Raw genomic sequence first — 15,822 nt, 5'->3', positions numbered from 1 at the left:
GCCCTTCTCTGAAGAATTGTCCTTGGCTGTGGGGACCCCCCCTACCTAGACATCATATGCTCCCTTCCCCAGGGAGCAAGCAGCCCACAATGTCCGCAACACTGAAGGACAAGGCTGCCCCTCTTGAACTCTGTGACGATGTTCGCACTCCAGGGCTCTCCAGCCATGAGATGTCTGGACTCTGGGCTCAGCTCCTTCCCCCCGCTCCTGCTACGGCCTCTCCCTGCCCCCAGAGAGCAGAGTCACGGGCAGCCCAACCCCCGTCCCCGGCCCTGCAGCTGGGGGACCCTCACTGTACTCTCTCCCCTCCAGCCGCAGGTCTACGCCCCGCCCCGGCCCGCCGACCGCCTGGCTGTGCCCTCCTTCGCCCAGCGGGACCGCTTCCACCGCTTCCAGCCCACCTACCCGTACCTGCAGCACGAGATCGACCTGCCTCCCACCATCTCGCTGTCGGACGGGGAGGAGCCCCCGCCCTACCAGGGCCCCTGCACCCTCCAGCTGCGGGACCCCGAGCAGCAGCTGGAGCTGAACCGGGAGTCCGTGCGCGCGCCCCCAAACAGAACCATCTTCGACAGCGACCTGATGGACAGCGCCGTGCTGGGTGGCCCCTGCCCCCCCAGCAGTAACTCGGGCATCAGTGCCACGTGCTACGGGGGTGGCGGGCGCATGGAGGGGCCGCCCCCCACCTACAGCGAGGTCATCGGGCACTACCCTGGGGCCTCCACCTTCCAGCACCAGCAGAGCGGCGGGACCTCCTTGCTGGAGGGCCCCCGGCTGCACCACTCACACATCGCCCCCCTGGAGAGTACAGCGGCCTGGAGCAAGGAGAAGGATAAGCAGAAGGGACACCCCCTCTAGGAATTCCTGGTGGCCGGGGCTGGGGCAGCAGCAGGTTCAAAAACAAAAACAAGAACAAAAACACTCCGCACTTCTCGAAAGAGAAGAGAGGAGAACGGGGCGACACAGAAAATGCGACGCGTAACCATCCTCTCCCCACCTCTCTGTGTATAAATATTTACATGTTCTGTCTGGTCTGAATGCACAAGCTAAGAAAGCTTGCAAAACAAAAAACAAAACAACACACACACACACACACACAAAAAACACGTTTCTTTGTTGAGCTGTGTCTTGAAGGCAAAAGAGAAAAAAAAATTCTACACTAGTCTTTTCTGTTTCTAGTTGAGCTGCGTGCGTGGATGCTTTCTTTTGTTTGTTTATGATGATTTCACTTAACTTTAAAGACATATTTGCACAAAACCTTTGTTTAAAGATCTGCAATATTATATATATAAATATATATAAAATAAGAGAAACTGTATGTGCGAGGGCAGGAGTATTTTTGTATTAGAAGAGGCCTATTACAAAAAAAAAGTTGTTTTCTGAACTAGAAGAGAAAAAAAATGGCAATTTTGAGTGCCAACTCAGAAAGTGTGTATTACCTTGTAAAGAAAAAAGAAACTACAAAGCAGGGGTCTAGAGCTATTTATATAAATGTCGAGCTTTTGCACTATTTTTTAATATAAATATGTCAGTGCTTGTTTGATGGAAACTCCTATCACGTCTGTTGAGACTTTTAAGGGAGATGCGGAATCTCACGGTGGACGTCAGGCAGAGGGTGGGCCCCGCGCTGAGCCTGGAGAGAGGCTTCGGGGGGGCTGGCTTCCTGCAGAGCGGCAGCTTCTGTCTAGCGCCAGGTCGGTACCTCATCCTACATTCCCGCCCGAGGGAGACACGTCCCCTCCTCTGGGCCAGGCAGCCTTTGAATCGCAAACAGCAGAGGAAGATCACTCGAGGCACCGAGTTCCAGGCGGTGGGTTTTGCTTTTCCCGAAATGAAGACAAACTGTTACTGAAGGAATCTCAGTTTTTTCCTCTCTCTCTCTCTCTCTTTTTTTTAACCGTGAAGGTCCCCGTAGGAAGGGGCTGATTAAGGTGCTCCTCGCCCCCCGCCCGTGTGGCCAGGGCCGCTCCGTCAGGCGGCTTGTGTGCGCGGACGCAGCGGGTGCCGCCGGCTGGCCGACAGGAAGGGCCCGGAGGACTAGGAACGCGACCTGTCCCTGCCTTTCTCTTTCTGTCTCAGCTCTCACCTAACAGGCGCGTAACCGGAAGACCAGAGGTGAAAGGGTGACACGCCCAGGTTTTTCCTAGGACATTGCGGAAGGGTTAAAACGAGAAAAACAGTCCCATCAACGCGAACTCGAGCTTTAGGATGTAGAAGCAGAATTCTCTGTCTCCTCCTCTTCCGCGTTTTCATTCCCTCCCCTGTGGAAACCATCCTGTTTGACGTGTTTCCAATCTGTGTTTTCACTAAGCATTTTTCTCAGACAGGACTCTTGTTTTCCAGGATTCTACCGAGTAGATTTCAGCGGGACCCCCTTGCTGGTGGTGTGCGGGCGGGCACACGTGCGAGCTAACACAGATGGCAGGGAGAGAGTGGAGTGGGGGTCCCTCGGGATCTGCCAGGCACGGTGGCTGGAGCCCCTCTGAGGACGGGCTAGTATTCCATGGGGGTGACGCTCCCACCAGAAGAGCAGCCCCCCCTCCGCCATCCTCCATTCCGTGGAGGTGTCTTCTCGCCATTGGCAGAATGCTAACTGGCAGGTTAACTCAAGAGAAAGGTATGAGGCAATAACTTGTTTTTAAGCAACTTTTTTATGACTTGAAAAACAAAACCTCGAGAACAGTTTTGACGTTCTGACCATTTGAACTCTATTTCTATATATATATACCTTTTAAGAACATGGTGGCCAATCTGACCAAGGCCTCTGAGTGTCCACTCACCAGCCTGGCAGAAGGTTCTGGTACCTTGACGATAAAACCTGCCTGTCCGTGGGGTCTTCAGCCTAACCTTTGCTTCTCTCCCTCGAAGATGCTTTTAAAAGGTCTTGCAGAGAAATCCATAGAGTCTGTCCTGAAAGGTACAGGGACACATTTGTAGATAAAATTTTTAAACGTAGCTTTCCTTTACATGAAGCGTCTCCCTAGTGCCTTACTGAGGAAGCAGTGGACCCCTCTTGTTCCCAGGCGGCGGCGTTCCTGGACAGTGCCCCGCTCACCTGGGCCTGGCCTTCCCGCTCGTGGTGGGCAGAGGGCTGCTGCTGCTTTAAAAACACCCCCATCACCCTCACATTGTGTCCCGCCTGCCCCCCTTCCACCTTGGATGTGCCTCTCTTGGTCAGGCCACCCCTCCTGCCCCTCCAGCCTCTTGTCAGGAGCTTGTTCAAATCCCATCTGGGTTGGAAACCTGGACGTGGACCTTGTTTGCGTGAGCAGCGTCAGCCGAAAGCCAGGCTGAAGTGTCCCCGGGGTCCTCTTGAGCTAAACCTTGAATCTTGTTGCTTGGCGGTGTGGTCTGCATTTGCCATATTGGCAGCAAGTTAGAAGGAGGTGGGGGGTGGAGAGTTACTGACCTCAGCTGGCTTGAGGCCATAGCAGCCCCCCATGACACCCCAGGATCGCAGTCCAGGCCTCAGTGCTGCATTGTCCCCGGGCTTTGTGCCCAGCGGGTGACGATTGCAAATGTTCGTGGCGGAGTGACTTGTCAAAGCCAGGGTGCCTCCCAAGAAAACTAGTGGGGTGTTTCTGCAAAGTTCTTGGTTTCTCTGCTGGACCCAGAACCCCGAGGGTTGTTGTGCCAGTATCTTTGAAGAGCCTTTGAGCACCTCTGGGGAGGCCCCCTCCGTCCAGTAGAAAGTTGGGGGTGTCCTCGGCAGTGGCTGGTTGGAGGGGGACCAGGCTGGGCTCAGAGAAGGTGGCAGACCTCGGCTTTTCTCTGCTCCTCTCGCTGTTTCCTTGCTTGTCAGTCATCCCTTTTCCTCCAGATGAAAACCACTTCCCCCACAAGGCCCAGGTCTACGCAGACGTCCACGCTCCAGTGTCTTTGCCAGGAGCTGAAAGCGGCTCCCCTCCCCACACCCAGCGACGTCCGGGGCAGGGCGAGGACTGAACCCACTCCCCGCCCGTGTCTGTCTGCGCTGTGAATTGCACGACTCGGAGAATGTATGTTTCTCCCTATGTGCTGCACCAAGCTTCCCGATCTGCAAAGCAACACATCCCGATAAGGAAGGAAAAGGTTCCGTTCGGTTGGGTTTTCCGGAAACTGCGCTTAGAACTTTGCTGTACCATAGAGCTCGGGAGGACCCGCTGCGCTCTCGTTCGCCTGCCTGACTCCCTGATGGTTGTGCTGATGGCGACGCTTCCACGTGGCTCCCTTGGCGTTGGGACTGCTCTCCGCAGCCCTGTTCCCCAAGTTCTGTTCAAGTTACACGTATGTAAACTCTCTGTGGCACGCTGGGCGCGGCGCCCACGCTGCTGCTGCGTAGGACTCTGTGTTTGAATGCCAATCCACAGGCCTGATGAAACCGCTTGTTGTGTATCAATAATCATTAGTGGCAATGATGACATTCTGAAAAGCTGCAATACTTATACAATAAATTTTACAATTCTTTGGAACGAGGCTCTTCCGCTTCCTGGGCTGCATCGCTTTCCTCCGCCACCCTGTCCCCTCTCCCCTCCCCTCAGCACCAGCTTGGGGGTGCGTTTAGTGGGAAGGAAGCCGTCCGTCAGAGCTGCTGTGTGGCCTTGAGCAGGTCTGTCCACCTCTCTGTTTTCATTCAGGCCACATTCAGGGAGCCCACTTGCACAGGCGGGCGGAGCATGGGGTGGCACTGGCAAAACCTTGCCTACTCTTCTTGCCTCTTGGGAAATCATCCACCAGGGCGTGACAAAAACTCTGATAAAGTTTCTGCAAGAAAGAAATGGTCTTCGGTGGGGGTCTTCCAGAGGCAAACACTGAGGCATGAACTTGTGTGAAGGGTATATCGAAGTTGTGCTCCCAGGGGAGACAGTGAAGGGAGTCGGGAAGAGGACTGAGAGGCAGGAGAAGTTGTGCTGGGGGACTGTTTTAGGCAAAGTCCCAGCCTCAGGCTGATCCCAAGGGGACTTGTGGGAAGCTCCGGGTTGCAGGGTACACCCGGGAGAAAGGCAGGCTCTCAGATGCTCCTGGCTCTTCCTGCGGGAGAGTGGAGCAGGGTGGGACGTCCCACGAGCCCCAGGGTGCGCCTCTGAAAGTGTCCCCGGGTGCCAGGCCTTAGCAGCAACCCACATGGAAGCCGGGGACAGGATCCCAAGGGGTCAGGTGGGACACTCAAGCACCCTCTACAGAAACTTGTTTCTCTAAATAGAATCATTTTTCATGTCTGATCAAGGCTCTTTCAAAAAAAAAATCAGCCAAAACAGAGTTGATCCCCAGGGACGATCACTGTTTGGCCTCAGCCCCAGGGTTCTGTAAGCTTCTGGATTACAGACATCTATGATCGGGCAGAACCCGGCACACATCTGCCTCACCTGTTCCTGTCTGGTGGACAGACCTCAGGGATTACAAGGAACTGGGGAGAAATCAAAAGAGCTCATCACTCTGCGGTAGTGAGAACAGGGCACCACGGGGCTGTGTCCCAGCCTGGCTCAGAGCCCGAGTGCCTCTTACATACGGTCACTCCCCTGGCTGGCCCTCATTCACCTCGTCTGTAAAATGGGTTGACAGCAGGCAGTGCTGGCCCCTGGTGTCTGATTAGACAATGCCAAAGGGTGCGTGGCCGACAGAAATAGTAGCCACTCTCAGTAATGATGGATTCTCAGGGAGGGTTTTCGTTTACTTAAAAGTCCTCCAAAGCTTCTGGATGAGTTTACAGGTCCTGGGCTGAGCACACAGGCAGCACCACCACCATGGAGGGCAGTCATGGGTTCTGATCCAAAAGGAGACACCCCGACCCCCAGCGCAGACTCTGAGTACAGCTCAAGCAGCCAGCGCCGCACCAGTCCAGAACAACAGCTGAGATCACCACGGCTGTTTGAGTGAATTTGGCAGCTCATTTCAGGAGGCCTCACCTTGAACTCCTTGCATGTTGTTTTGAGCACGACCAGCGAGGTGCATTGAACCCGACTCTGACCTCGAAGAACTCGCCTTCTGGTTTTAGAGACCAGCTCACAGCTTGTGACCACAGCACAACACGATGAGGGGAAGGAGAGAGGGTGCTAGGAGCCAGGGGGCAGAGGCCGAGAAGGGACTGAGCAGGGCACCTGACCGCTGGCCAGGCGATGCCCTGGAGGGGAGGCTGAGCCCCTGGTGGGTGGGGGCACAGAGGGGCCCAGCCTGGCTGGAACCGCAGGTAGGCAATCACGTGACCAGAAGAGGGTAGCAGTCTCCATTTAGAGCCGACCTGATATCGAGGGATCTCACACCCGCCATGGGCCAGCATCACACCAGCGCCAGGGACACAGGGTGACAGGCCAGGCCCTATCCTTCCCCCCTGCTGCAGCCCCCAGACTGGTGTTTGCTGCAGGAGACAGGCAGGGCCCCACCTGGCCTCCTGCAGGTCCGACCCTGAGGTTGGGGGCAGCCTCAGGCTCTCTGTGAGCCGGGAGCCCCGCAGTTAGCTGAAACTCCACGGGCTGGCGGGGCTCCCCACCTCCCTGTCACCCGGAGCCAGGCCCAGCAGCCAGGGCTTCCTGAGAGAAGTCTGGAATCTGGCTGGAGCAACGGGGCTTTCCTGTTCTCTGTGGTGGCCGCTGTCCGCCTGCCAGAAGCCCCTTGTCACCTACCAGGTGGCTCCCCTGGGCCCCACTTCCCTCTCCTCCTTGTAGCCCACCTGCTCGTGGGGAGAAGGGTCCTTCCTAGTCACCTGTGCCCATGCTGCACCAGCTCGGCGACCACGCCTGCCTCCTGACTGCCTCCTGCCCCTCGGGGGTCAACCTCGAGTCTGGCAGGGGCTCAGAATCTTCCACGGCTCCCATGGCTTCAGGAGGAAGCCACGTGGCAGGCGCCTGGTGACACTTTCTTTTTCCCACTTACACCTGATGCTCCAGCGGCAAGCATCCTGCTGGCTGGCTGTCCCTGTGCGCCTGCTGCCCTTCCTCGCCCTACAACTGTGTCGCTGCTGCCCTCCTCCAACCCCTTCACTCTCCTGACCTACATTCAAGCATTATGGTCCAAATCAGATAGTACCTCCTCCAGGAAGGCTTCCAGCATGCCCCCAGCCTGGGCCGGCTGCCCTCGTCTGTGCTTCCCTGTGTCCTTCTACTGACAGTCACTGCATCATATGTGGAGTTCATGGCTCATCCCCCAGGAGACTGAGCTGCCTGAGGTCAGAGCCGAAGTCATATGCATCGTCTACGGGGTGTAAGTACTCCCAGGAGAGATGGGGCCTGCATTTCACAACAGCTTTCATTCTCACAACACTCCCATTTTACAGACATGGAAACTGAGGCACAGAGGTCTGCTGGCCTCCCGTGTCATCAGACTGCAAGAGTTATCACACCCTGCATTCCAACCTGGGATCCTCTGATCCCCTAAATGTTTTTTAATTTATGTACATGAAGGTTAATTCTTTGTATTGTAAAGTTTTGGCAAATGCACCATGTCATGTCTCCACCACAGCAGGATCACACACGAGAGGCTCACTGTCCTGAAAAATCCCCTGTGCCTCACCTGTTCAATATTCCTTCCCACCAGGGTCCTGCAAACAGGGCTGGTTTTGCCAGCGCTATGATTCAGCCTCTTCCAGAAAGTCATGTAATAAGAATCATGCAGTTTGTAGCCTTTTCATTTGGGCTTCATTCACTTAGCAACGGCCTGGTCTTCAGCCCGCCCCCTACTTCTCCCCTCTCGCTTCCTTTCTACCGGAGTCCTCTCCACTTTTACTTCCAACTTGTCAAGCCCAGTGACTCTGCTGTTCTGCCCTGTAGTGTGATTCAGCCCACTGTGCCTTCTCTGTGAGTTGGTCCTGAAACTGAAATCCAGTAGATGCTGACAACATTGCTGTGACTCTGTGCATGCTGTTCGTTGCCTTGCAAAGCCCGATTCGGTATAAAGAACTGAGCTTTGTTGTTGGTTTTTATTGCACAGTGCTATGGACTGAGCTGTGCCCCCACCCACTGCCTACTTCATATACTGAAGCCCTCACCCTCGGTGTGATGGCATTTGGAGACTGGGTCTTTGAGAGGTACTTAAGTTCAGGTGAGATCATGAGGGTGGGGCCCCCACGATGGGATTAGTGCCCTTAAAAGAAGAGATACCAGAGAGCTCTTCCAAACCCCCACCCCACGCTCCACCCATCTGCAGACACAGCTGGAAAGCAGCCACATGAAGCCAAGAAGGGACTTCTCACCAGAACCCAACCAAGCTGGGGCACTGATCTCAGGCTTCCCGCTTCCAGAACTGCGAGAAAATAAACATCTGTTCTTTAAGCCCCTCAGTCTTTTGTGGCATTTTGTTATGGCAGCGCTAGTGGGCAAGACACACAGATAATCCTTAATTATTGAAGGGGAAGATGAGAAAATACAGAATACTAGCCACCTGTGTGCTGCTAAGAGACAACCCATGCTCTGTAGGTATTTTTCTGTTACACACAACCACGTATATTCAAGTCATACTCTAGCTTTATAAGCATCGTTCCCTAATAAACTTTGAACACATTATCTTATTCATAAATGAAGGTCAATATCTCTTCTTTTTTTCATAGCTTCAGAGCATTCCATGGTGCCAATTTCCTAATTTACTTAAGTGGTCCCCTTTGCTTGGACATCTAGGTTGTTCATAATCCCTTCCCCTTTCTAAACTATGCTGTGATGATGCCCCCCACACACACAAACCCATCCTGGTACCCAGGTGACATCACCTCATTAGGCTAAAAGGAAGAAGCCCCAAATGTAAATGTGACAGGACACAGGGTGGCCCAGACCGAGTGCGAAAAGGCAGAGGCCACGTGCCAGGACCGTGGCCGAAGGATGTGGTCCCTCTTACACACTCTCAGAAATGCTTCCCATCCCTAGGTGTCCACTGAGTGACCGTGAATCAGTTCATCCAGTATTTTAGTTTTCTTCTGACAAAATAAAAGTGTATGTTTCCATTAATTCTTTATGTAATAAGTGACCCAAACCGACTCAGACTGGCTTCAGCAGACGAGGGAGTCGCTGACTCTTGTCCCCAAGAGGCAGCTGGCCGGGAGCTGGGTGTGACCACGCCCCCTACCCAGACGGGCTCCTGGCGCTGCCGGGAAGGTGTCTGCCTCCGTGGAAATGCTCATCTCTACCAGCTTCCCTTTCAGGCAGCTTTTCCTCCCCCGGCCACCTCCTCTCCGGGTTCATTTCCTGACAGCTCTAAATCCAGTGGGAAGGAATTGTTCCCAGTTCTTCCATCACGAGTCCCAGAATGCAATCCCACTGGGCTGGCTGAGGTCGTGTGCCCATCCCTGAGCCAATCACTGCAGCCACAAGAAGAAAGGCTCTGACTGGCCTGGCCTGAGTCGCATCCCCTGCTCTAGACCTGGAGGTGGGGTCCACCTCCTCCCACCCCTGTGGACTGAGCAGGGGAAGAAGCGTTTCTCCAAAGGAAAATTGGGGTGGTGGTGCCAGAAGAAGAGGGGGCTGGGTGCTGGGCAGCCATAGCCAGCAGGTGCCATTACACTGGACAAATAAACGTGTTAGCAATGAAAAAAGAAAGCTTTGTATAAACACAGCAACACTCTTGTCCACGCTGTCTCCTCTGCACCAAGCTGGGGAAGGCAGCAGTGCCTGAAGCAGCCCTGCCATTTTGACTACTTCAAGTTGGTTTAGAGTTGATATTTGTTGAAATTTTTTCAGCATGTGTGTCTGGCTTCCTGTCTCAGTCACAGGCATAGACGGAACGTTCAGAGTGAGGAAGAATGTGTGAGCCAACGGGGGAGACAGAACACACAGGAAGTCTGTGCCAAATCAGCATTGCATTTTCCTTAACACTTTGTACAGTTGTCCCGAAGTAAAAGAACTGTTTCTAAAAATAAAACAAAATATTATAAAAGCTTCACAATCAAACGATTTGGAACAAATGATGGTTTTAAGTGCACAAGTAAAAGTATAAAATAAATACCTATCCGAGCATGTGTGTGCATGCGTGTGCACAGGTCATGTCCGTGTGTGTGCTGGCGTGCCCCGCCCCTCCCCCTCCATCCCCTCCCCCACTTTCCCTTCACTCTTCACTTTGTGCCCCTTCCTTGTCATGACTGATAACCCTGAAAGCAGAAGGCCAAAATCATCATGTTCAGCTTATTAAAAGCCTTTTTCTTCAGCTCAAAATAATTAAATTTGTCTTTAAAAGCATCTAACTTGATTGAGTAAGCAAATGTAAAAATGAATTTTTTAAAATTCATGGAGTTAGGCTCCCGCCTGCTCTTCATAGGTGTGGGCAAATGCAGAGGAGGCTGCAAAGGATGGGGTCAGGACCCCGATTCTGTGGTCATTTGATCTGGATTCAAATCCTCCCCTGTCCCTTTCCAGCTAGTTAACCCCTCGAGGCCTCAGCTCCCAAGGGGAGTAACTTGTGCAGAGAGCTGTAGCAAATGCCTTTGGTGCCCCACCCACATCTCCTTGGCCTTTCCATTTTTGTCCACAAGGGTCCAACTTCCAGCTGAAAGCACCTAGGTCCCACTGCCTGAGGCTTTCTCTGGCTTCCAGAAGCTTCTCTGCCCACTAGGCAGCAGGCCAGACACTCTGAGGGAGGGACCCCACTGGGAGCTCCAGCAGTGGGAGCGGAGGCTGAGCACACAGCGAGAAGACGCCGTCTGTGAGCTGGGAAGTGGGTCTCACCCAATCTGCCGGGACTGTGACCTCGGGCTTCCAGCCTCCAGCACTGAGGCTGGAAGTTGTTTGAGCCATTTGGTCAATGGCATTTTGTTACAGCAGCTAAGCTGACCCAGACAGGCACACTCAGTCAAAGAAACCTTAGAAAACAATTAAATATGGATTTTTTTTTCCCGTGATGGGCCTGGTAAGTCCTGCTCATGGCTCTGAGCTGTCCAGCCTAGAAAGCTTATCCTGGGGCATCAGGACAGCCTACCTGTTCATAGAAATTACTGCTAAGAGCTTGGATTCTAGAGCCTGGGAACCGGGTTTAAACCCCGTCAAGTTCACCCCCTAGCACCATGATCTTGACCAGATTACTCAGTAATCTTTCTGGACCACGATTTTCTTATCTGTAAAGTGTAGATTTAACATGACTTACCTGCCTTATAGGATTGCTAGAAGAATTGACTAAAATAATGTCAAGCACTAGAAACAGGGTCCACAGGAAGCTCTAAATAAATACCAGCTGCTATTTAGTCACTAAGTCTTACTTATTTTTTTTAACAAAGGCCAGACCCACATTGCCTCCTCTGTTAGCACAACCACAGTGCTTGTCATTTGTTTGGACCTTAGTCACTAAGTCTTTTTTGTTTTGGTTTGTTTCGTTTATTTATTTATTTTTAGATTTTATTTCTGGTTGTATTATTCAATTATTTCATTCTGGCCAAGGGGAGGTAATTACGTTTATTTATTTATTTTTAGAGGAAGTACCGGGGATTGAACCCAGGACCTCACGCATGCTAAGCACACGCTCTGCCACTTGAGCTCTACCCTCTCCCTCCTCACTGAGTCCTTTAAGAAACATTTTTGGATCAAATCTTAGTGTATGATACCCATTTAAAGTGAAAAGAAGTTATGAATTAAGATGTAAAAATATTCTGATGTTGCCCCGTTTCTGTCGGACCCTTTGTAACACCCCAGCCACAACCCGCCCTGGGCTACGAACCCCGGAAGAGCAGGAGCCTTGGCCGCCATGATGGTCTTCCCTGCATTTCCCACATTATCTTCTAGGCGTGGAAGCCTTAGCACCTCAGGCCTGTGGATGCTTCCAGAGCCTTTGAAAATGTCTGAGCTCCACATTACAGCTGGGGGGCAGGGAAACCGTGCAAAATCAGAATCAATAAATGCTTAATTAAACATCCAGAGAACCCAATATTATGTCACGTTTATTCATTGTTCCATTCAGTCAAAAACACCATTCGCCTTTGTTATATTTGACGTGAATTTATAGGTCAGATCTCTTCATTTTGCAAGAGCTCCCGAGAATACTGGACCCTCAGTGGGGGAATTGTGCCCAATCATAATTAAATGAATTTCTCGTAGGCAAAGAATTTTAGAAGCAGCATTATCAAAAAGCTTTTTGATTATACAAATAGAAGTTAGATGTGAATTCATTTCAGTCTATTTTGGGGGATGTGGGGAAGGGCTTTCTAGAAAGAGTTGGGTGGGGGGGAGGTGAAAGCAGCCTGGCGCTGGCCACATCCCCCACCCCTCACTTCCTGGACACCACACAGCCTCCCCGCGGCCACATCCCCGCTCCCCTGGTCAACCTCCCGCCAACGTTCTCCAGCCCCGAGGTAGCCTCCCCAAATCCCCAGATCACTTTGGATGAAAATCTTCCAGTGACTCTTCCTTTGCCCCCAGGGGAAAGTGTCAAGTTTCAATCAAGGCCTTCAGTGCCCGGGCCCCTGCCCACCCCCACCCACTCCCCACAGGCCCAGCACGCAGCCTGGGATGGAGAAGGCACAAGGGGTTATTAGGTGCAAGTCTAGGTGGCTAAATGGGATGGCTTTGTCACCTGAGAGAGGGGCAGGCGGGGTCACACACTGATGATACGACCGAGCTCTGTGGGGCGCTTCGGGGCACAATCCCATGTGAGCCTTGCAACACCCCAGGATCGGAGCTGCTGTGACACCTCTGTCAAAGGGAGAAACAGGCTCAGAAAGCAGTGACCGGCTCAAGGCCCAGAGTTAAAAGGTCGGGCCACGAAGATCAGAGTCCCAGGTCTGTTTGACTCCAGAGGACACAGATGACGCATGGAGACCCACCAAGCTCTGCCTTCAAGGGCAGTGACCGGAGCCAAGCAGACACACTGGGAGACAGACGCCTTTGGGGGCTGCAGCTGAAAACCCGCTGCCTTCCCGCAGCCCCGGCCTTGGTCTTTGTTCCTCACTCCCCACTGGTAGCTCTTGTGATCCTGTGCAAGCCTTGTCTCTCTCTGGCCACCTTTGCTTCTCTGACCTCTGCCCCTGGCCAAGGACACATTATTATCCCCATTTGGGGCCCTGAGACCTTTCTGCTCCCTCCCTTGAGGTGAATCCACAGAGGAAATGTGATAATAGCATCCCAGCTGCCTGGGAGAAAGGAGACTGGGTTTTGCCAACACGATGTGCAGTAAAAATATCACTCTATTAAAGAGAGAGAGAGAAATTTAAAGACTCAAGATCAGTAACATGCAGTTATCATCTGGTTTGGGCGGAGAGTTCTAATAGTTTCCAGAAAAACACAAGCCATGAAGAAGAAGCATGCTTTCCAGGGCAAAAAGGGATTTGGGTTCCAGCAGGCCACGGTGCCATCTTGAAATTCCTCTGGCCTTTGAGGTCCTTCTCAGGCAGAGTAGGGCGTCACCGGCGTCCCTGTCCCCTCCATCTCCCCTGTTGTCTTCCACTCTGGGCAGGAGGCTCTGAGAGTGTGAAAACTTTGAACTCAGCTTCAGACCTGCTCAACACAGAGGCTGCTGCTACTGGACACACTAAAGGCATAGAGAAGGTTTCCTTTCCCCTTTCTTGCGGGGAAACAGAGCCTCAAAATGGCAGGAACTGCTAAGCATCCTCCAATATCTGTCATCCCCTATTTGGGAGTAATAGAACCCCCAACTCTAGCTGGGTACATGGTGGCCCAGAATAAAGACCATCTCTCCCAGCCTCTCTTGCAAGGCCATGAGACTGATGGATGTCAGGAATGTCTGTGCAACTTGTGAGTATTCTTTAAAAAGAGCTACCTGCTCTTCCCTTGCCTCCTTCCTGCTGTAAGGAATGCAGTTGTGATGGCTGGAGATTCAGCAGCCATCGGAATGCTATGGAAGGCAGAAACCACCCACATTAAATTGTTTTTTCTCTTATCATGCCCCCCCCCTTTGGCCTAGTGTCTAAAGTTATATTACGGAATTATGGAGATCAGATCTAACACTTCACATTTCCTAAATGATGCAAATTTTGTGATCACCTACTAAATGTTGGATAGACATGCCTTTTCTTATTTATCATCTGTTTTATAATTAAAGAAAGTGAGGCTGAGACAGGTAGGGGCACACAGCTAGGCAGGAGCAAGGCTCAGAAAGCCAGGCAGGGTCTTTGTCCAGGAGGCACCTCCCAGAGGCACCTGGCCTCCCGGGCAGAGGGCAGGAGCCTCGGCAGGCTCCTGAGGCCCCCAGAGAGCCAATGCGGGTGCCCGGGGCGGCTTCAGACAGGGGTGTGTGTGGAGGGGGCGGTGATGGGGGCACAGGGGAAAGGGAGAGGGCCATCCCAACATGTCCACGTGGGACACAGGCCAGAAACAAAGCTGACCCTCACATCAAGCATGAGTCCCTCAGCCTGGCCTGCGAGCGCACCAGGCACCCAGGTGAAGGCCAAAGTCAGGGCGTCCACACTAAGAGGTCAGCGGCACGCAGGGAAGGAGCCAAGGAGCCTGAACAGGAGAAGCCAGGGGGAGTGGAAAGAAGCCGGCGTGGGGTCAGATGGAGTCGGGGCCTTCCTAGGATAGGAGACAGGGAAGAGGCCCCCCTAAATCAGAGGGAACAAACAAGGTGGGCCCGGGCCCAGGTTGGTGAGCGGGCGCCACCTGGTGGCCAGTTCCTGAATGGCGCCTCCCAGCTGCCCACGCGGGGTTGGTACTTCCAGCCCGCGGTGGCTCGGTGCTCCCCACCCAGAGGGCACCTCACAATCCCTCTCAACATCCCCAGTTACTCCGCATTTGAAATTATCGTTGTCAGTTCACATCGACATACACTTTTCTTCAGTTTTACTTTAAAAAGGAACAAGAGCCTCATTGCGGCTTCCTGTTTTTATTCGGTCGTCCAACACTACACTTTGGGTTCGAACGAAATCACCAGGGACCCTTGGCTCCGCCTCCTGAGATTGGGATTTAATTGGTCTGAGTGTGGACTAGGGATCGCGATTTTTCCTGCTTGCTCTGCAAAGACAGCTTGAGACACGCCTCGGGGACCCTTTCCAGGGATGTGAATGTCCCTAAGCCCCTCCCTTTGCAGAATGCTGGGGACAGGGTCCCCCAGGGAGCGCGAGCCTCACACACCCTCCCCGGCCTCTGCAGCTGGGAGCACGATGCGTGGGACTTGCTGGGCTGCGTTTCTGATCCTCTGGGCTGCCTCACACAAAGCCCTTCACCTCCGTAGGCTTCAGCTTCCCCTTCTATTACCTGGACCAGAACAGGGGCTCTGAACTGCGGGGCATCAATGACTCCTTTGAGAATGTACAAAAGCGATGGGTCCTTTCTTCAGAGACAGGTATGCGGGTGCCCAGCTGGGCTCATGAGTGTACATGGTGTCTGGATTAACCTTTTGAGTCCTCACCACGACCACCTGAGGTCGCTGATTTTATTAACCCATTTTAGAGACGTGAAAACTGAGGCCCAAATAGGTTAAATAACTAGCCCAAGGTCCCACAGCCAGTAAATGGTGGAGCTGGGTTAGAATCTAAACATCTCTGTAGCTTTGGACAACTGGTTTCAGTTTCCCCTCTGAGAAAAGAGGCCAGTACCAGCCCCTACCCTGGCGATGAGTCAGCAGCAAATGAGACTAGGAAGTACATAATACATACTCTTTAAAGAAGGCTGTCGTTTTGACATGCACATGGGTGATCACAGGGCACCCACCCATCCACCCACCCAGGTGTCTTGGCCTGTGTGCCGGGGGCAGGGTGGGCAGCGGCCCCAGAGGATCCTGTGATCTTGCGTCTCAGCCCCTCCCTACCAACATCCAGTTGGAGGCTGGATCCCGTCTTGCTCATCAATTCTGCTTTCAATTTTGTTTCCATCAAAAACCACACACAGAAGTTTCGTTTTCTTTTCTTCCAGAATTCTGTAAGGTTGGGCTTGTCAGGGCTCTGCTTCCGGGGTGTGAGCAGCTGACAGCTGCCCGGGTGAAGCTACA

At 52.9% G+C, this 15,822-nt stretch overlaps 1 protein-coding gene across 2 annotated transcripts in view; it reads left to right on the top strand.

Moving 5' to 3' along the window:
* PMEPA1 (prostate transmembrane protein, androgen induced 1) overlaps positions 1–4,455 on the top strand; it is a 55,236-nt gene extending 50,781 nt beyond the window's left edge. For both annotated transcript variants that reach the window (XM_006213994.4, XM_072944467.1), the window contains exon 4: positions 313–4,455. In XM_006213994.4, the coding sequence (XP_006214056.1) occupies positions 313–858 (546 nt within the window). In that variant the 3' untranslated portion in view covers positions 859–4,455. The remainder of the gene's footprint in view (positions 1–312) is intronic.
* The last annotated feature ends 11,367 nt before the right edge of the window (positions 4,456–15,822 follow it).

The sequence above is a fragment of the Vicugna pacos genome, chromosome 19 (genome assembly GCF_048564905.1).
Source record: "Vicugna pacos chromosome 19, VicPac4, whole genome shotgun sequence".
Classification (NCBI taxonomy): Eukaryota; Metazoa; Chordata; class Mammalia; order Artiodactyla; family Camelidae; genus Vicugna; species Vicugna pacos.
The sequence above is the reverse complement of the archived record's forward strand: the minus strand, read 5'-3'. Positions and strand labels throughout refer to the sequence as shown.